Source organism: Orcinus orca, chromosome 1, assembly GCF_937001465.1.
Source record: "Orcinus orca chromosome 1, mOrcOrc1.1, whole genome shotgun sequence".
NCBI classification, from domain to species: Eukaryota; Metazoa; Chordata; class Mammalia; order Artiodactyla; family Delphinidae; genus Orcinus; species Orcinus orca.
In genome coordinates this window covers 131720579-131742178 of record NC_064559.1, presented here as the reverse complement: position 1 = coordinate 131742178, position 21600 = coordinate 131720579, and the positions used below count along the sequence as shown (strand labels likewise).

Sequence of the window (21600 nt, the reverse complement as noted above, 5' to 3'; positions counted from 1 at the left end):
AAATGAAATCATTTTGAGCTGTCATGTGCATCACAAATGCCTGAGTCAGTTTATATTATCTCACAGATTTATTTATAGCATGTCAGTGTCAAACAGCTATTACTGCCATCACAAATCCTTATTTGCTGCTTTTTCATTTTTAAATTTTTTTAGAAGCAGGAAATAAGTCATCTTATAAGATCATTGTTTAATTCATTCATTAAAATGATCTTACTAATCATTTTAAAATTTATTTGAACATAATGTTGACCTGACATCTTAGAAACAACAATTCAGTCAGGAGACTCTAAAGTTAGTAATACTGGGCTTCCTGGTGGCGCAGTGGTTGAGAATCTGCCTGCCAATGCAGGGGACATGGGTTCGAGCCCTGGTCTGGGAGGATCCCACATGCCGCGGAGCAACTAGGCCTGTGAGCCACAACTACTGAGCCTGCGCGTCTGGAGCCTGTGCTCCGCAGCAAGACAGGCCGCGATAGTGAGAGGCCCGTGCACCGCAATGAAGAGTGGCCCCTGCTTGCCGCAACTAGAGAAAGCCCTCGCACTGAAACGAAGACCCAACACAGCCAAAAAGAAATTAATTAATTAATTAATTTTTAAAAAGCAAGTTAAAAAAAAATAAAGTTAGTAATACTACTACTAAATGAAGAAAAATATTACATAGGTAAGAATTCTTAGGGGAAAAATATTGAGTTTTCTCAAGCACTTGTTTTGGAAAGATATGACTGGTTACCTGACTCATCCGTGGGAATGATGCTTCATTTGTGTATGAAAATAATCTAATCTTCATGTTTCAGTTCCCTTTATTTTAGTCACCAATAATATGATAGTATATTTATTAATTTTGATTGACTGTTTACCCTAAGTGAAAAGTTGAAGTATATATAGTTTCTTTCTTTAAGTAATTTGTATTCTAGAAACTTTATAATAAGAAAAAAGAGCAAATTAGGAATCATTTACAAGAAAGACAACAATGATTTATATTCTTAATATATAAATACCTCATATATCAATCAGAAGAATGCTAACAGCCCAGTAGAAACCTAGGCAAAAAGTAAAAACAAAATTAACAAAATAAATAGAAATCGTCAATAAAAATACAGTGAATGATATAATGTTTTATATACTAGTTAGTAAAGAGGTAAAAAACAAAATATGGTCATTATTTAATTGTAAAGATAAAATCATGAAACCTAATGTCTAGAGTACAGTGAGACTGGCACTGCATTCATATATGTTAGTGTAAGTATAAATCAGTGCAAACTTACTGGAAAGCATTTTGGCAATAGGAATAAGGGTCTTAAAAATCTTCATAATTGTTGAATCAGTAATCTCACTTTTAGAAAAGTAATGAATAATCAGAAATGGTTAAAAATAAGCACATGTATATAATATTTTAATGTCCTAAAACATAGTAATGAATAAGTTATTTTGATATGTTGGGATATTAAGCTATTTTATTAAATATCATGTTTGATAAGAATATTTGGGGACGTCCCTGGTGGTGCAGTGATTAAGAATCTGCCTGCCAATGCAGGAGACACGGGTTTGAGCCCTCGTCCAGGAAGATCCCACATGCCGCGGAGCAACTAAGCCCGTGCGCCACACTACTGAGCCTGTGCTCTAGAGCCCACGAGCCACAACTACTGAGCCTGCAAGCCACAACTACTGAAGCTGGAGTGCCTAGAGCCCGTGCTCTGCAACAAGAGAAACCACCACAATGAGAAGCCCATGCACCACAACGAAGAGTAGACCCCGCTCACAACTAGAGAAAGCCCACGTGCAGCAACAAAGACCCAACACATCCAAAAATAATTAAATAAAATAAATAAGTGTATTAAAAGAAAAAGAATCCGCCTGCCAATCCAGGGAACATGTATTCGAGCCCTGGTCTGGGAAGATCCCACATGCCACGGAGCAACTAAGCCCGAGCGCCCCAACTACTGAGCCTGTGCTCTGGAGCCCACAAGCCACAACTACTGAGTCCACGCACCTAGAGCCTGTGCTCCGCAACAGGAGAAGCCACCGTAATGAGAAGCCTGCACACTGCAACGAAGAGTAGCCCCACTCACCACAACTGGAGAAAGCCCATGTGCAGCAATGAAGACCCAACGCAGCCAAAAATAAATAAATATTTTTTAATTAACTAAAAAAAAAAAAATTGATGATTTGGGGTATGCTCACAATAAAATGAAGGAGTTAGATGTTAATATGTATGTATATGTAATATATTAATGATAAACACTTTAGTCTTATGTGTCAATCTGGGTGGGCTCTGGTACCCAGTTATGTAATCAAACATGAATCTAGATGTTGCTGTGAAGGTATTTTGTAGGTGTATATAACCTCTACAACCACTTGACATTAAGTAGAGATTATCCCTGATAATGTGAGTGGACCTCATCCAATCAGTTTAAGGCCTTAAGAGCACAAACTGAGGCTCCCTGAAGAATAAATTCTGCCTCAAGATTGAAACATCAATTTCTGCCTGAATTCCAGCCTGCCCTACAAATTTCAGACTTGCCAGCCCCCATAATCCTGTGGACCAATTCCTTAAAATAAATCTCTTAATATATATGTCCTATTTGTTCTGTTTCTCTGGACATCCTGACTGGTATAACTGCTAATATCCCACCCTAAATTCTGGTCTTCTCCTTTTCCTTCTCAACAGAATCCTAAATTTTATAGCAGGGTATTTGGCTACTCAGAATGAAAACTACATTTCCCTGCCCTTCTTGCAGTTAGCTGTAACGATGTGACTAGGTTCTGACCAATGAGGTATAAATAAAAGTGTTGAGTGATACTTCCTGAAAGTTTCTCTATAGAGGATGGTGATTTCTTCTCTTCTTTCCTATATCAAGCTGTCTGAAGCACAAATGTGTTCTTTTTTTTTTTTTTAATATGGAACGCTTCACGAATTTGCATGTCATCCTTGCACAGAGGCCATGCTAATCTTCTCTGTATCACTGCAATTTTAGTATATGTGCTGCCGAAGTGAGCATGCGCAAATGTGTTCTATCAGCCCTCTTTTGTACCATGAGGATGAGGGCCACACCCTAGAGATGGCAGAGTGGTAACCTATGTACCTGAATACCTCATGAAACCACTATACCAACCCTGGACTACCTATCTTAGGATTGCTATTACATAAGGGAAGAGAACTTTGTATGTTAAACTTAGTATTTCAGACTATTGTTGATTTGGATTTTCTCTTACTTGCAGCCAAACACAAACTTAATTGGTGCACGACATATGAATACATTACTGAAAAGAAATACCTAACACATTGGTAGTAGTTAGCTCTGGATTTTGGAATTTGTTGTTGATGTTATATTTACTATTCTTTCTGTTTTTTATATTAAATATATATATTAATTACTCATATAATAAATTTTTAATAAAAATACTGAAAATAATAGGAATTATTTTTCCTAACAATTTTTGTAATGATTGTAGACATTGTAAGTGAAACATAAAAGATGGGTCTCATTGTGTCTTTAAAAGATAGATGATAGCCTTTAATATGATCATTAAAATGCTTTTGAACACGAAGCAAGTCAAATGAGTTTAAAAGCATAGAATTAGGAAAAGGACCCATTCATTTCCATTATTTTCATCAGAGTTATGCATACAGTTTAAACAGTGAAATAGTTCTGCAAGCTTTAGTAAAAAACAAACATCAGTCCCCTGCCTGGCTCCACCTACCCCAATCCCACTTCCTACAGCAACCACTTTCAAGTCTCTAAGCTATTTCTTGTTTGCTTCTATTTCCCTAAATAACATGAACTCCCTGTGACATAATCTGTCACACATTAACTTTTCAGTTTTAGATATTATCTATTGTCATCTCACTCTGAAAAATGAGAATTTGATTCTCATTTACCCACACCCATTACCCAACATAGATGTATAATAATTTTAGTTGTATCAGAATTTAGAGTTCACATTATTATAATCATGAAAAAACTACTTACTGCTAAGTAAGTTAGTAACATGATTACTTTTCCTTCCATTCAGTTTTTCTTCCCTCTGAAGTTATAACTGTAGTTTTTTTAATTGAAGTATCATTGATTTACAATATTGTATTAATTTCAGATGTACAACAGTGATCCAATATTTTTATAGATTACACTCCATTTAAAGTTATTATAAAATATTGGCTATATTCCCTATGTTGTACAATATATCCTTGTAGCTTATGTATTTTATACATAGTATTTCATACCTCTTAATCCCCTACCCCTATCTTGTCCCTCCCCCCTTACCTCTCCCCACTGGTAACTGCTAGTTTGTTCTCTACATGAGTCTGTTTCAGTTTTGTTATATTCATTCGTTTCACTTTTTAGATTCCACATATAAGTGATAACATACGCTATCTGTCTTTCCCTGTCTGATTTATTTCAGTAAGCATAATACCCTCTGGGGTATTATGGGTCCATCCATGTTGTTGCAAAAGGCAACATTTCATTCTTTTCTTATGGCTGAGTAATATTCCATTGTATGTATACACCACATCTTCTTTACCCATTCATCTGATGATGGACACTTAGGTTGCTTCTATGTCTTGGCTATTGTAAATAATGCTGCTATGAATATAGGGGTGCATGTATTTTTTCTAATTAGTGTTTTTGTTTTCTTCAGATAAATACCCAGGAGTAGAATTGTTGTATCATATGGTAGTTCTTTTTTCAGTTTTTTGAGGAATCTCCATACTGTTTTCCACAGTGGCTACACCAATTTACATTCCCACCAACAGTGCACAAGGATTCACTTTTCTCTACATCCTCACCAACACTTGTCATTTGTTGTCTCTTTGATAACAGCCATTCTGACAGGTGTGAGATGATCTCATTGCAGTTTGAATTTTCATTTCTCTAATGGTTAGTGATGTTGAGCATCTTTTCATGTGCCTGTTGCCCATCTGTATGTCTTCTTTGGGAAAATGTCTATTCAGATACTCTGACCATAATTTTACTTCCAAATTTTGAATATATTGTTTCCAGTGTTGCTGTTGTTAAGAAGTCTGATGCTGGGCTTCCCTGGTGGCGCAGTGGTTGAGAGTCCACCTGCTGATGCAGGGGACACGGGTTCATGCCCCAGTCCGGGAAGATCCCACATGCCGTGGAGCGGCTGGGCCCATGAGCCATGGCCGCTGAGCCTGCGCGTCCAGAGCCTATGCTCCGCAACGGGAGAGGTCACAACAGTGAGAGGCCCACATACAGCAAAAAAAAAAAAAAAAAAAAGAAGTCTGATGCTATTCTGATTCTTTATAAGTAGTCTGGAGAATTTTAGGATTCTCTCTTTGTCCTCAGAGTTGTAAAATGGTATGAACCTGTGCTCAATGTGGGTGTATTTTCATCCATTGTCCTAAGCATTTGGCAGGCCTTTTCAGTTTGGAAACTCACATCCCTCAGTTCTAGAAAAATTCCCTAAATTAGCTAACAATTTCTTCCTCCCTCTAGTTTCTCTGTTTGTATTTTTGGAACTCCTATTATTTAGACATGAGACCATTAATACCTTTTCCTTCATACTAATCTCTTTGTCTTTGTTCTTTACTTCTTGAGGTATTTCCTCAATTTTATCTCCCAATCTTTCCATTCAGCTTTCCATTTTTCATTATTGCTATTATATTTTCTATTTTGTTCTTTGAAATTTCTCTTCTTAATAGTATTTTGTTCTTGTTCCTTTGATGCAATGTCTCCCCCTATTGATCTGAGGATATAATTTTAAGTTTTACTCTCTGAACAGAGAATTTCTCCAAATTTGCTTTTTTTCTATGTTTGTTTTAGTCTCTATTTTTTACATTAGCGGAATTTGTGGGCTGTTTGCTTATACTTTAGGGACTCAAAAGCTTTTTTGAAAACTCTGTGTGAGTGAGTGGGACTTGCTGCTGACAGTGGGCCTCTCTGCAGGGTCAGCTGATGGGGCTCAATTTTTGTAAAACACCAGTGTCAGTATCTTGAGGTCTTTTCACCTGACCTGGTTCAGTGCTTCATAGAGCAATCTTCCTATTGCTTGCCTGGAGGAAATGACCTGGATACAAATATTCTAGGCTGTGACTGTGGAAAGATGGTTGAGGGTCTCACTTTCCATGTGTAACTAACTGTTCTCTTATCCTCCTATTTTCAGCAAACTCCACTTCCAACTGCACTTGCAGTCCCCCAGTCAGAGACCCTCATGTTTCCCTCTTCAGAGAAAGAACCTCCAGTTCTGCTGAGGTGAGAGACATGGAATCACCTGGCCATGAGGAGGGCATCTTGGGTTCTGAGTGCTTCTTAAACAGACTTTCGACAATTCTTCTAAATTTTAGTCACACCTCTGGTACACCAGAACCTCTGGAACAAATTCCTAAGCCTCTGGGAGTTCTGAGTTACTTTTTGACTTTCCCCATTGCTGGCTTAGGCTTTAGCTTTCTTGGATTTATTAGGTTAGTTATCACTCCTTTTGCTTAGAGCTTCCCAAATGTGGTTACCATCTCCTCTACCATTCTGTTTTGTCTTTGCTAATGTACATTTTTATTTTTATTTAAATATCTTCAACATCATTTATAAGATTTACATTTATTCATTTTGTTTTATATTTTTATGGTTTGCGCTTCTTTCTTGTTTTTTATCTTTTTTCTCTATAAATCAGATTTTATTTACTTTTCTCTAGTTTTTGAAAAGTCAGTATTCCATTTTTAATTCTCCAAACAGTTAACCCTATTTTCCCTAAAACATTCTTTAACTTATATTTCTCAAATCCACAAGAATCAAATGTGTAATTCTATCTTTTGAGTTTCCCCTATTTAAGATAAGGAATTAGCATACCTCTCCATCACTCGCCTCTGTTATGTCCTTTCTTACTTCTTTCTCTGTTATTGAGATATTTTGAATGTTTGGAATGTTTGGATCCAGATTATCATTCATAATTTTTACATAACTTCTCTAGAGTAATTCTGACTGTTTTAACCCGGCTCCCCACAAAACAGAGCCTAAGGCAAAGCTTGTGGAACTAATGCTTTGTTGGAGGGTTCAGTCCCAGGGGAGCAACAGTGAGGGGAAAAAGTAAAACAATGAAGGAAGTAAACAGAAGGTGGCAAGTTGTGCTCGGCTTCATGAGAAACAGCTGGTTTCTTGGTCACACAGGACATCTTTGGAGAAGCCAAGGGAAGTTCTGGATTTTGGAACAATTGGGAGGAAGAAGAGTGAACAACTTATGTGCTCAGTCCTATCTCTTTCCTCCCACTGCTCAAAATATGCTCAATAGGAGTTAACTACCCCACACTTCTAGTTTGTGACATGGGCCCCTACTGGCAGCTACTGGAGAATCCAGAGCCTATGTGGATTCCATTGAGCCATACAGCTCCCACTGTAACATGTATGACAGAGGCCATGCCAAAGCTGGCCATTAATACCTGCCTGGGAAGGCTGAGCCAGCTGGTGGTGTCAGAAGACAAAATGCAGTTGGAGCAATCAAGACTTATTATTGAAGGAAAGGCAAGAGCCTTTGACAAGGTTGCTTGGGCTGGGAAGCAGAGCAAGTGCTGAGCCATAGAAATGGGAAGGATCTGAAGACTTGCATAAATGAGTGCATTACACTTGTGTTTATCTTCTGTGGCCATATTTATAGTTCTTTAGATTTATGTCTTCATTTAACTCGTTTAGTGCTTATTGCCAGTCCTTCTTATCTCTCAGTTGACAGAAAAATAGCTTGTAGTAATTATCTCCTGTAATTTGGTGTGGCAACAGAGAAGTGCAAGGCTAACATGATTTTTTCTTCTTTCTAGGCAACATCTTTTATTTCCTTCATGGATGTCTGGACTACTTCTATAGCGCTGTAATTTAAAAACAGTGTCGGGGGCTTCCCTGGTGGCGCAGTGGTTAAGAATCCGCCTGCCAATGCAGGGGACACGGGTTTGAGCCCTGGGCCAGGAAGATCCCACATGCCGTGGAGCAACTAAGCCCGTGTGCCACAACTGCTGAACCTGTGCTCTGGAGCCCCCGAGGCACAACGACTGAAGCCTGTGGGCCTAGAGCCCGTGCTCCACAACAAGAGAAGCCACCGCAGTGAGAAGCCTGTGTACCGAAGGAAGAGCGTCCCCCGCTCGATGCAACTAGAGAAAGCCTGCATGCAGCAAGGAAGACCCAACACAGCCAAAAATTAATAAATAAAATAAATAAATTTATTGAAAAAATAAAAACAGTGACAGGCCATGTCTAAATGTAGGTCTTTGTCATTTATTTTTGCCAAAAACATGGCTATTCCTTTCTGTCTGCATCTATGGGCTTTTTTCTCATCAAGAAAGTGTTCTTCCCATCAAACATTTGATTTTTCTCCCATTTGTTTTGGTTTCCTCTTCATGAATACCTATTACCTTTTCTCGCCTTTAGCTGTATCACCTACCTCTGACCTTTCTCTCTTTATCCTGGAGTGTCTCAAATAAACCTCATTATGTATTCAATATTCCTCCAGAATCAAGTTTTTCTTCATTGCCAATGTGGATATTTTAATTCTGTGGTTGTATAATTTTTGTATCATTCCATTCCTCCTTTACTTCATTCGTAACATTCTATTGACTTTCCACTTCAGCCTGTTGTCTTACATCTTTCTTCTCATACTCTGGATGCATGTTTATAGAACATGCATGGCTTTTTGTACTCTAAGGATGCAAGTAGCCTCTTAAAGTTTTCTTTTGGATCATGCTTTTCCTTTGAGTCTTTATGATGCCATTTCCTTTCCCTTGCTCTGAAATATTCTGTCATAGGCTCCATGTCAACTTTTTCCTCTACTCATAAGTAAGAGTCCTTAGACTTAGTGTTTATCAGCAGACAAAATGTGTATATTTCCCTTGGTCCTATTCCCTACCCACTTGTATGTATGCCATTTCTTATTTCAATTTCCATGTCTACTAGGCATGCACCTACCATTGTTTGCTCTACCGGCTTTTCCTACCCCACTGTTTGATCATCCGTTACTCTGAAATGATGGAGCACATGAAAAACTACAATATCCTCGGTGTGCACTGCTCTTAGGTTCATCCTCTCTCTGCCCCTACCTACAATGCTGTACTAGATTGGGACATTTCTCAACATGTAGTCCACTATCTTTTTCCTGCCCAGCTGTTTTTTGGAGCTCATCTCTGTGGATGTAGAACAACAGGACAAGGCAATGGAGGTAAAGGGAGGAAGAGAGAAAGGTGATTAATACAATTCTGGCTGCCTCAAAAAGTGGTGCCTACCAGGTAAAGTGATAAGCACAAAATTTCTAGTTGGTGTAGGCCCTTGATCTGAGGCAGAGTGCAAAGAGATAGATACTATGTATCTTATATCCTTTTTCAGTCTGAATTATATGATAAAACTTGACTAGGCCTTGAAAGGAAGCCTAGGTAGGAATTTCTTTATCCAGCTCAATATTAAATTTAGGGATTTTTGGAGGCCCTGAACCAAGATGGCAGAGTAGAAGGACATGCTTTCACTCCCTCTTGTGAGAACACCAGAATCACAACTAGCTGCTGGATAATCATCTACAGAAAGACACTGGAACTCACCAAAAAAGATACCCCACATCCAAAGACAAAGGAGAAGCCACAATGAGATGGTAGGAGGGGCGCAATCACAATAAAATCAAATCCTATAACTGGTGGGTGGGTGACTCACAGACTGGAGAACACTTATACCACAGAAGTCCACCCATTGGAGTGAAGGTTCTGAGCCCCACGTCAGGCTTCCCAACCTGGGGGTCCGGCAACGGGAGGAGGAATTCCTAGAGAATCAGACTTTGAAGGCTAGTGGGATATGATTGCAGGACTTCAACAGGACTGGGGGAAACAGAGCCTCCACTCTTGGAGGGCACACACAAAGTAGTGTGCACATCAGGACCCAGGGGAAGGAGCAGTGACCCCAGGGGAGACTGAACCAGAGCTACCTGCTAGTGTTGGAGGGTCTCCTGCAGAGGTGGGGGGTGGCTGTGGCTCACCACGGGGACTAGGACACTGGCAGCACAAGTTCTGGGGAGTACTTCTTGGCGTGAGCCATCCCAGAGTCTGCCATTAGCCCCACCAAAGAGCCCAGGTAGGCGCCAGTGTTGGGTTGCCTCAGGCCAAACAACCAAGAGGGAGGGAACCCAGCCCCAGCCATCAGCAGTCAAGTGGATTAAAGTTTTACTGAGCTCTGCTCACCAGAGAAACAGTCAGCTCTACCCACTACCAGTCCCTCCCATCAGGAAACTTGCACAAGCCTCTTACATAGCCTATCCACCAGAGGGCAGACAGCAGGAGCAAGGAGAACTACAATCCTGCAGCATGTGGAACAAAACCCACAGTCACAGAAAGATGGACAAGATGAAAAGGCAGAGGGCTATGTACCAGATGAAGGAACAAGATAAAACCCCAGAAAAACAACTAAATGAAATGGAGATAGGCAACCTTCCAGAAAAATAATTCAAAATAATGATAGTGAAGATGATCCAGGACCTCGGAAAAAGAATGGAGGCAAAGATTGAGAAGATGCAAGAAATGTTTCACAAAGACCTAGAAGAATTAAAGAACAAACAAACAGAGATGAACAATACAATAACTGAAATGAAAACCACACAAGAAGGAATCAATAGCAGAATAACTGAGGCAGAAGAACGGATAAGTGACCTGGAAGACAGAATAGTGGAATTCACTGCTGCGGAATAGAATAAAGAAAAAAGAATGAAAAGAAATGAAGACAGCCTAAGAGACCTCTGGGACAACATTAAATGCAACAACATTCACATTATAGGGGTCCCAGAATGAGAAGGGAGAGAGAAGGGCCAGAGAAAATATTTGAAGAGATTATAGCTGAAAAATTCCCTAACATGGGAAAGGAAATAGCCACCCAAGTCCAGGAAGCGCAGAGAGTCCCATATACTATAAACCCAAGGAGAAACACGCTGAGACACATATTAACCAAATTGGCAAAAATTAAAGACAAAGAAAAATTACTGAAAGCAGCAAGGGAAAAATGACAAATAACATACAATGGAACTCCCATAAGGTTAACAGCTGATTTCACAGCAGAAACTCTACAAGCCAGAGGGAGTATATCATGCCGATATACTTAAAGTGATGAAAGGGAAGAACCTACAACCAAGATTACTCTACCCGGCAAGGATCTCATTCAGATTCGATGGAGAAATCAAAAGCTTTACAGACAAGCAAAACCTAAGAGAATTCAGCACCACCAAACCAGCTCTACAACAAATGCTAAAGGAACTTCTCTAAGTGGGAAACACAAGAGAAGAAAAGGACCTACAAAAACAAACCCAAAACAATTAAGAAAATGGTCATAGGAACATACATATCAATAATTACCTTAAACATGAATGGATTAAATGCTCCAACCAAAAGACAAAGGCTTGTTGAATGGATACAAAAACAAGACCCATCTATATGCTATCTACAAGAGACCCACTTCAGACCTAGGGACACATACAGACTGAAAGTGAGGGGATGGAAAAAGATAGTCCATGCAAATGGAAATCAAAAGAAAGCTGGAGTAGCAATACTCATATCAGATAAAATAGACTTTAAAATAAAGAATGTTACAAGAGACAAGGAAGGACATTACATAATGATCAAGGGATCAATCCAAGAAGGAGATATAACAATTCTAAATATATATGCACCCAACATAGAAGCACCTCAACATATAAGGCAACTGCTAACAGCTATAAAAGACGAAATTGACAGTAACACAATAATAGTGGGGGACTTTAACACCTCACTTACACCAATGGACAGATCATCCAAAATGAAAATAAATAAGGAAACAGAAGCTTTAAATGACACAATAGACCAGATAGATTTAATTGATATTTATAGGACATTCCATCCAAAAACAGCAGATTACACTTTCTTCTCAAGTGCGCATGGAACATTCTCCAGGATAGATCACATCTTGGGTCACAAATCAAGCCTCAGTAAATTTAAGAAAAATGAAATCATATCAAGCATCTTTTCTGACAACAATTAGAGATTAGAAATGAATTACAGGGGAAAAAACGTAAAAAACACAAACATATGGAGGCCAAACAATACGTTACTAAATAACCAAGAGATCACTGAAGAAAGCAAAGAGGAAATGAAAAAATCCCTAGAGACAAATGACAATGAAAACACGATGATCCAAAACCTATGGGATGCAGCAAAAGCAGTTCTAAGAGGGAAGTTTATAGCTATACAAGCCTACCTCAAGAAACAATAAAAATCTCAAATAAACAATCTAACCTCACACCTAAAGGAACTAGAGAAAGAATAACAAAAAAAACCCCAAAGTTAGTGGAAGGAAAGAAATCATGAAGACCAGAGCAGAAATAAATGAAATAGAAACAAAGAAAACAATAGCAAAGATCAATAAAACTAAGAGCTGTTTCTTTGAGAAGATAAACAAAATTGATAAACCATTATCCAGACTCATCAAGAAAAAGAGGGAGAGGACTCAAATCAATAATGTTAGAAATGAAAAAGGAGAAGATACAACAGACACCACAGAAATACAAAGCATCCTAAGAGACTACTACAAGCAACTCTATGCCAATAAAATGGACAACCTGGAAGAAATGGACAAATTCTTAGAAAGGTATAACCTTCCAAGACTGAACCAGGAAGAAATAGAAAAGATGAACAGACCAATCACAAGTAATGAAATTGAAACTGTGATTAAAAATCTTCCAACAAACAAAAGTCCAGGACCAGATGGCTTCACAGGTGAATTCTATCAAACATTCAGACAAGAGCTAACACCCGTCCTTCTCAAACTCTTCCAAAAAATTGCAGAGGAAGGAACACTCCCAAACCCATTCTATGAGGCCACCATCACCCTGATACCAAAACCAGACAAAGATACTATGAAAAAAGAAAATGACAGACCAGTATCACTGATGAATATAGACGCAAAAATCCTCAATAAAATACTAGCAAACAGAATCCAACAACAAAACATTAAAAGGATCATACACCATGATCAAGTGGGATTTATCCCAGGGATGCAAGGATTCTTCAATATATGCAAATCAATCAATGTGATACACCATATTAACAAAGTGAAGAAGAAAAACCATATGATCATCTCAATAGATGCAGAAAAAGCTTTTGACAAAATTCAACACCGATTTATGATAAAAACTCTCCAGAAAGTGGGCATAGAGGGAACCTTCCTCAACATAATAAAGGCCATATATGACAAGCCCACAGCAAACATCATTCTCAATGGAGAAAAACTGAAAGCATTTCCTCTAAGATCAGGAACAAGACAAGGATGTCCACTCTCACCACTATTATTCAACATAGTTTTGGAAGTCCTAGCCACAGCAATCAGAGAAGAAAAAGAAAGAAAAGGAATACAAGTTGGAAAAGAAGAAGTAAAACTGTCACTGTTTGCAGATGACATGATACTATACATAGAGAATCCTAAAGATGCCAACAGAAAACTACTAGAGCGAATCAATGAATTTGGTAAAGTTGCAGGATACAAATTAATGCACAGAGCTCCAGGGCCAGGTCTGCCCCACTGTCGCGGAGCCTCTCACCCGGCCGCCTGTGGCTGTGCATGCTGTGGCCGCCGCACCGCGGGTCAGCACGTGCACAGCCCCTGCCTCCCAGCAGCGCAGAGCAGCCCCCTGTTCCGGCCCCACAGAGCGCAGTGCCCTCCTGGTGGCGGTGCGATGCTGTGCTTCCTGAGGGGAATGGCCTTCATCCCCATCCTCCTGGTGACCTGGTTGTCCTCCACCTTCATCATCTCCTACGTGGTCGCCGTGCTCTCCGGGCACGTCAGCCCCTTCCTCCCCTACATCAGTGATACAGGAACAACACCTCCAGAGAGTGGAATTTTTGGATTTATGATAAACTTCTCTGCATTTCTTGGTGCAGCCACGATGTACACAAGATATAAAATAGTAGAGAAGCAAAACCAAACCAGCTATTTCAGCACTCTTGTTTTTAACTTGGTGTCGTTAGTTCTAGGACTGGTGGGATGCATCAGAATGGGCATTGTAGCCAATTTCCAGGAGTTAGCTGTCCCCATGGTACACGATGGCGGTGCCTTTTTGGCATTTGTCTGCGGTGTTATGTACACACTCCTGCAATCCATCATCTCTTACAAATCATGTCCCCAGTGGAACAGCCTTTCCACATGCCGCATACGGATGGCCACCTCTGCCGTTTCCTCTGCAGCCGTCATCCCCAGAGCTATAGGGACTTCCCTGGTGGTGGAGTGGTGAAGGATCCACCTGCCAATTCAGGGGACATGGGTTTGAGCCCTGGTCCAGGAAGATCCCACATGCTGAGGAGCAACTAAGCCCATGCACCACAACTACTGAGCCTGTGCTCTAGAGCCCAGGAACCACAACTACTGAGCCTGCGTGCCACAACTACCGAAGCCCACGTGCCTAGAGCCCATGTTCCACCACAAGAGAAGCCACCGCAATGAGAAGCCTGCGCACCGCAATAAAGAGTAGCTCCTGCTCGCTGCAACTAGACAAAGCCCGCACGCAGAAAAGAAGGCCCAACGCAACCAAAAAGAAATAAATAAAATTTCTTAAAAAAAAAATTAATGCACAGAAATCTCTTGCATTCCTATACACTAATGATGAAAAATCTGAAAGAGAAATTAAGGAAACACTACCATTTACCACTACAACAAAAAGAATGAAATACCTAGGAATAAACCTACCTAGGGAGACAAAAGACCTGTATGCAGAAAACTATAAGTCATTGATGAAAGAAATTAAAGATGATACCAACAGATGGAGAGACATACCATGTTCTTGGATTGGAAGAATCAATATCGTGAAAATGACTATACTACCCAAAGCAATCTACAGATTCAATGCAATCCCTATCAAATTACCAATGGCATTTTTTACAGAACTAGAACAAAAAATCTTAAAATTTGTATGGAGACACAAAAGACCCTGAATAGCCAAAGCAGTCCTGAGGGAAAAAAAAACGGAGCTGGAGGAATCAGACTCCCTGCCTTCAGACTATACTACAAAGCTATGGTAATCAAGACAATATGGTACTGGCACAAAAACAGAAATATAGATCAATGGAACAAGACAGAAAGCCCAGAGATAAACCCACGCACCTATGGTCAACTAATCTATGACAAAGGAGGAAAGGATATACAATGGAGAAAAGACAGTCTCTTCAATAAGTGGTGCCGGGAAAACTGGACAGCTACATGTAAAAGAATGAAATTAGAACACTCCCTAACACCATACACAAAAATAAACTCAAAATGGATTAGAGACCTAAATGTAAGACCGGACACTATAAAACTCTTGTTGGAAAACATAGGAAAAACACTCTTTGACATAAATCACAGCAAGATCTTTTTTGATCCACATCCTAGAGTAATGGAAATAAAAACAAAAATAAACAAACAGGACCTAATGAAACTTAAAAGCTTTTCCACAGCAAAGGAAACCATAAAGAAGATGAAAAGACAACTCTCAGAATGGGAGAAAATATTTGCAAATGAATCAGTGGACAATGGGTTAATCTTCAAAATATATAAACAGCTCATGCAGCTCAATATTAAAAAAACAAACAACCCAATCCAAAAATGGGCAGAAGACCTAAATAGACATTTCTCCAAAGAAGACATACAGATGGCCAAGAAGCACATGAAAAGCTGCTCAACATCACTAATTATTAGAGAAATGCAAATCAAAACTACAATGAGGTATCACCTCACACCAGTTAGAATGGGCATCATCAGAAAATCTACAAACAACAAATGCTTGAGAGGGTGTGGAGAAAAGGGAACCCTTTTGCACTGTTGGTGGGAATGTAAATTGATACAGCCACTATGGAGAACAGTATGGAGGTTCCTTAAAAAACTAAAAATAGAATTACCATATGACCAAGCAATCCCACTCCTGGGCATATACCCCGAGAAAACCATAATTCCAAAAGACACATGCACCCCAATGTTCATTGTAGCACTATCTACAATAGCCAGGTCATGGATGCAACCTACATGCCCAGTGACAGACGAATGGATAAAGAAGATGTGGTACATATATACAATGGAATATTACTCAGCCATAAAAAGGAACGGAATTGGGTCATTTCTAGAGACGTGGATGGACCTTGAGACTGTCATACAGAGTGAAGTAAGTCAGAAAGAGAAAAACAAATATCGCATATTAACGCATATATGTGGAACCTAGAAAAATAGTACAGATGAACCAGTTTGCAGGGCAGAAATAGAGATACAGATGTAGAGAACAAACGTATGGACACCAAGGGGGGAAAGCGGCGGGGGGTGGGGGTGTGGGTGTGATGAATTGGGAGATTGGGATTGACATGTATACAATGATGTGTATAAAATGGATGACTAATAAGAACCTGCTGTACAAAAAAAAACCAAAAAATAAGATGGTATTATATGCATTTTCTTTCATTCTTTCAGAAGAAACATACATATTTACTAGAAGGATGATTTATTTATTTGACCAAATTTATTTATATTCTCTTTCCATTCTTTTAACCTTACAGACTATAGTCAAATTAAGTCTTGATTTTTTGTTGTTGTTGTCCTTGGGTGGGTATTTATTTTTGTTCTACATTGGTTTTTGTTTGTTTGTTTTAATATTCATTATCAGCGATGGGCTCACTGACAAAAAATTTGGAGAAAATTTTTAAAAAATAGAAAAAATTCACTAATCCACACTACTATAAAACAAGAATTTAAATTCCCAGTAAAAGTTCACATATACAATAAAAAATAAATAAATAAAATAAATTTACGGATTTTTAAGTTGTCAGACTTACTTGTTTGCTGGTGTGTTCAGTTTTCATCTTAGTTGCTTTTACGTTATGACTGCAGACTGAGGCTAAAAATAATCTGTCGAAATATCTAAACCTTGAGGAAGTCATCACTGAATTACAGCTGTGCTCAATAAGCACATTAGACCAACAGCAGCACAAGGGATTACCACGAGAGACAGCTGAGAACCAGGAGAGATTTAGGTCAAAGAGGACAAATAGGACCAGTGAGGTGAGAGAGTGCAAAATTTTTTCTCAGTGCGTAAGTAGAGAACTGAATGTTTGCTTTTATTATCTAAGTCATATAAATTCGTACTCAAACCTATTTAGAAACAGAAAAGTTTTGGATGTTTTTAAAACATCCGATGGTTTAATTAAATTGATCCTGTTGTTTCCAAAACAATAAATTGTCTAAATCCAATGATTTTAAGAATTATACCTGGTCAGGGTCTGAGAATATAGTACTGTGTCAGTTTTTCATATCAAAGAAAACTGGTGAAGGGCTATTTGAAAACAGCCACTTTTCTTTCATCCAACTTCCTCTATAATTCCCTGTGTGTGTGTGTGTGTGTCCTTTTGATGGGCTACAACATCAAGGTCGGAACATCAAGAATGAAGCAGATAACATAAAAAATGTGCAGTGGAGCCTCAAAGGAAAATGATTGTTCAACATTTGCAATTGACTAAAAGGGAAAAAATACTGAAATACATTAATTATTTTAGATCTATCCAAGTGTTCAAGCCACTAAGTAGATTCAAGGCTTCGTTGTTGCTTCTGAAACGGAGGCATCTCACAAAAAACATATTTTTGCAGTCTCATAACAGGTTGTCACTCTGCAACTAATGTGGAAGTATGGCATTGCAAGGTTTATGAAATATCTATTTCTTATTGATTCTATGCTTTCAAGTTGAATTTTACATTTTCAATCCAGGAATCAATAATTTATGGAATTAATTTTTCATCGTAACTTTCTCACAGCTGGTGAATTAGGAATGTTCTGACACTAAACAGAAATGTAAATTGAACATATTTCTTTGTAGGCATTCTAGAGAGTAGTGAATCAGGGAGTTGGGCTGTTATAGAGTTGCCAAATATATTTGTGTATTCAGTTTCAATATATTTGGGTCTGAATCTTGTAGACACCCTTAAAAGGACAACTTAAACAGCTTTATCTGTTCCATAAATGACTGAATTGTGGTAATACATAAGCCTCCTGAATAAAAACTCATTATCAGGATTAACTGTTGAACTTTTATTTCTAGCAAATATCTCTCAGACAAACTAGTTAGCCCTAACCCAGAAGACCAAAGCTTGAAATAAATTAGTTCAAGCCTAAAAGTAATAAGGGTAAGAATTTTAATAAAAATAGAGGCCTCCATTGGTACTATTCATCTCATGGCTACTAAAATTCAATGAAGTCTGATATGTTATCATTGAGACATAAGCCCGAAGGAACTTTATAAGTGAGAGTGAATGACACTTCAGTATTTGACTATATTTATTAGTGCTTAATGGGTACCAGACATTGTTCTAGATGAAAGAGATTCATCAGCGAACAAAAGAGACAAAAATTCCTTTTCTTGTGGAGTTTACATCCCAGTGAGAGGAGAACAGCTATAAACAATAAACATAATAAGTACACACATTATATAGTATGTTAGAAGGTGGCAAATGCTATTAAAAAAACATAGAGCAGGCTAAGAGAGATCAAGAGTGGTTCCAATTTTAAATGAGGAAGTCAGGGTGGGTGGGCTTTACTGGAAAGTTGACAGCTAAGATTTGAAGAGGAGAGTGAGTTATGAATATATCTCGGGGGAGAGCACTTCAGACAGAAAAGCTGATGCAAAAGCCTTGAGGCAGGAGCATGCCTGGCAGGTATGAGAAGCAGGAAGGGGGCCAATGTAGCTGGAACAGTAGAAGCAGGTGAGAGAGAGTAGTAGAAAAGGTTGGCTAGGTAATAGGGAAACTGGATCACATAGTGCCTTGTAGGTCATCATAAGGACTTTACCTTTAATTCTGAGAAAGCTGAGAGCCATTAGAGGATTTTAAGCAGAGAGGAGACAAAATCCATCTTCTGTTTTAAGAGGATTACCCTGGTTGCTATGTTGAAAAATACTTTCGGGAGCAAGGCATACATAAACAAGGAGACCTGTTAAGAGGCTAATGCAATAATCCAGGTGAGAGTTGATAGTGGTTAAGACAAGGGAGGTGGTCAGGCTCTGGATATATTTTGAAGGGACAGGCAACAAGATTTCCTGATGGGTGAGATGGGGTAAATGAGAGGCAAGGTATTTAAATCTAACAATAGGTAAAATGTGAGTTATTAACAGAGATGGGGAAGACTCTGGGTGGTACAGCTTTGCAGGGCGGAAATTAAAAGTTGTCTTGCCATGTGAAATTTGAGATGTCTGTTAGTGGAAATATTAAATAGGCAGTTGTATATACCAATCTGGAGTTCAGGAGAAAAGTTAAGTCTGGAGATAGAAATTTGGGATTTGTCAGCATACAGATTACATCTAAAGCCATGAGTTCATGAGATCACAACAGTGAATACAGTTGACCCTTGAACAACACAGGGGTTAGGGGCACAATCAAAAATCTGTGCATAGGGAGACTCAAGAGGGAGGAGATAATGGGATATATGTATATGTGTAGCTGATTCACTTTGTTATAAAGCAGAAACTAACACACCATTGTAAAGAAATATCTTTATCTCCAATAAAGATATTAAAAAAAAATAATAAATATATAAAATATAGTAAAGAAAAAAAACCCTGTGCATAACTTTTGACTCCCCCAAAACTTAACTACTAATAGCCTACTGTTGACAGGAAGCCTTACCAATAACATGAACAGTCGATTAACATATATTTTATATAATATATTGTATTCTTACCATAAAGTAAGCTAGAGAAAATATTATTTAGTAAATCATGAGAAAACACATTTACAGTACTGTACAGTATTTATTGATACAGCAAGTTTCCATCATCTGTTTACAAGATGAGTCACCTGTCAGTACCTACATCAATATTGTCTTACATGATACAAAACACTGTGGATGTTGTATGTATTACTAACACTAGACATCAAAACTGAAAAGATAATGTGAAAAATAAATTAATTTTTATTTACAAGTATAACAATTCATGCATTGGTAAAGAAGCAGCAATATGATTGTTCTATGGTAGCCTAATGTTTTTGATACAATTGCTTCACAGTAACCTAGCCTATACACTAATGAATGAATCATTAAAAAATGTTTATGGCATACATTATTGCAGTCATAGTCATAATACAATACTGGAAACATTGTTACTTAAAAAGACACACTTACCTGTGATAATAGGCTGATATGCAGTTTCTCCAGCTATGAGAAAGAGGCATACTGTACGGTAATATAACTCTGAAAGCAAAGTTATAGAACAGTAAGAAAACTAACACTATTAATTTTACATTAAATATCACTCATGTCTATGTAAAGATAGACTAATATTTACATATATTTTATGCATTCATGACATGCCTAATTTTTTCTTAATTTTTTCAATATTTCTAGGCTAACAGTTTGTGAGTTTCTTCAAATTGTCACAAATCTCCAAAAAGATTTCCAGTATATTTATTGAAAAAAGTTCATGTATAAATGGACCCATGCAGTTCAAGGGTCAACCATATAGCCAGATAAGAAAAGAGGTCCAAGGATTGCACTTGGGGTGCTTCCAAGAGGTTGGGTATTGAGGGAAAAACAATAACGGATGTTGCAAAGTAGCCTGTGAGGTTAGAGGAAAACCATGAGAGCATGGTGTGGGAAAGCCAAAGGAGAACGTGTTTCCAAGAGGAGGAAGTGATCAACTGCAACAAATGATACTGATTGACCAAGTAAAATTAGTATTGAAACTGCTGAATTTAGCAAGGACCTTGACAAGAGCAATTTCTGCGGCATGGTGGAAATTTTAAAAAGCCTAACTGGCTTTTAAGAAAAAGCTGTAGAGGTAGGGATGTGGCCTAGACAACTTAGGTTTGAAGCCCAGCCCTTTTCTCACTAGCTATATCATCATGCCCAATAACTTAATCTCTATGAGCTCCAGTTTTCTCATTTTTAAAATTAGAATAACATAAATTTTACAGCATCTATGGAGAATATTAATAGAATCATGTATGTAAAGCAGCTGGTATAGTACCTGGTACAGAGTAGGTTCTCAATAAGATTAGTTTTCCTTTCCCTCCCTACTCTGGTGAGTTGCCCAGAACTTCAGTACCCTCCCCAGAATGGACTCTTCTTTGCACTTGCCAGGTTCCCTACCACAACTGGAGTCTCTGCTCTCAACCCAGCCAAGTCTCCTTGTAGTATCACAGTTGGAGAGGGAACTGCTGTCCTGCACTCAGCCCACGGAGACCCTCCGATGCTTAATCTTGGATGTCTCCCCTACCCCTTTGCTATTAGCCTGCTCTGAAACATGAGGACCTTCCAAGGAGAGTCCTCCGGCCCACACCAGCTGCTGACTCAATTCCTTGAGCTCTCAAACCCAGAAGGTGTGGCTCCAGCCAGGTCCTGACTCTTGTAATAAGTTTTGCCATGACTTAACAAACTGTCCAGAGGCAGCAAAAGAGGGCACCGAATTATAATATCTGTTATAGGAAACTCCACACTTACAAAAGGGCTACCTCGGAATAATTAATCCACATTACAAGTGTGCACCAAAGGACTTTTTCCTGGAGCACTCTCCCCCATATTTTATAAAGTAAGACACAAATAGTTTTGCATTCTAGCCATTAGGCTCTAGGTAAATGGTGGCTTTTCTTTTTCTTTACTTTTGAATTTT

The 21600-nt window shown here is 38.6% G+C and overlaps 1 protein-coding gene and 1 non-coding gene across 4 annotated transcripts in view; one reads left to right on the top strand and one right to left on the bottom strand.

The window, feature by feature from the left end:
• BTBD8 (BTB domain containing 8) overlaps positions 1-8400 on the top strand; it is a 108151-nt gene extending 99751 nt beyond the window's left edge. Inside the window, exons 17-18 of one of the 3 annotated variants that reach the window (XM_049714038.1) lie at positions 6126-6214; positions 7765-8400. In XM_049714038.1, the coding sequence (XP_049569995.1) occupies positions 6126-6214; positions 7765-7818 (143 nt within the window). In that variant the 3' untranslated portion in view covers positions 7819-8400. The remainder of the gene's footprint in view (positions 1-6125; positions 6215-7764) is intronic. The other 2 variants (XM_033432672.2, XM_049714024.1) reach the window with 2 other exon arrangements.
• Positions 2892-2998, bottom strand: LOC117203207 (U6 spliceosomal RNA). Its single transcript, XR_004485886.1, has one exon. It is a non-coding gene; the product is annotated as a U6 spliceosomal RNA (small nuclear RNA).
• Positions 8401-21600: the final 13200 nt, after the last annotated feature.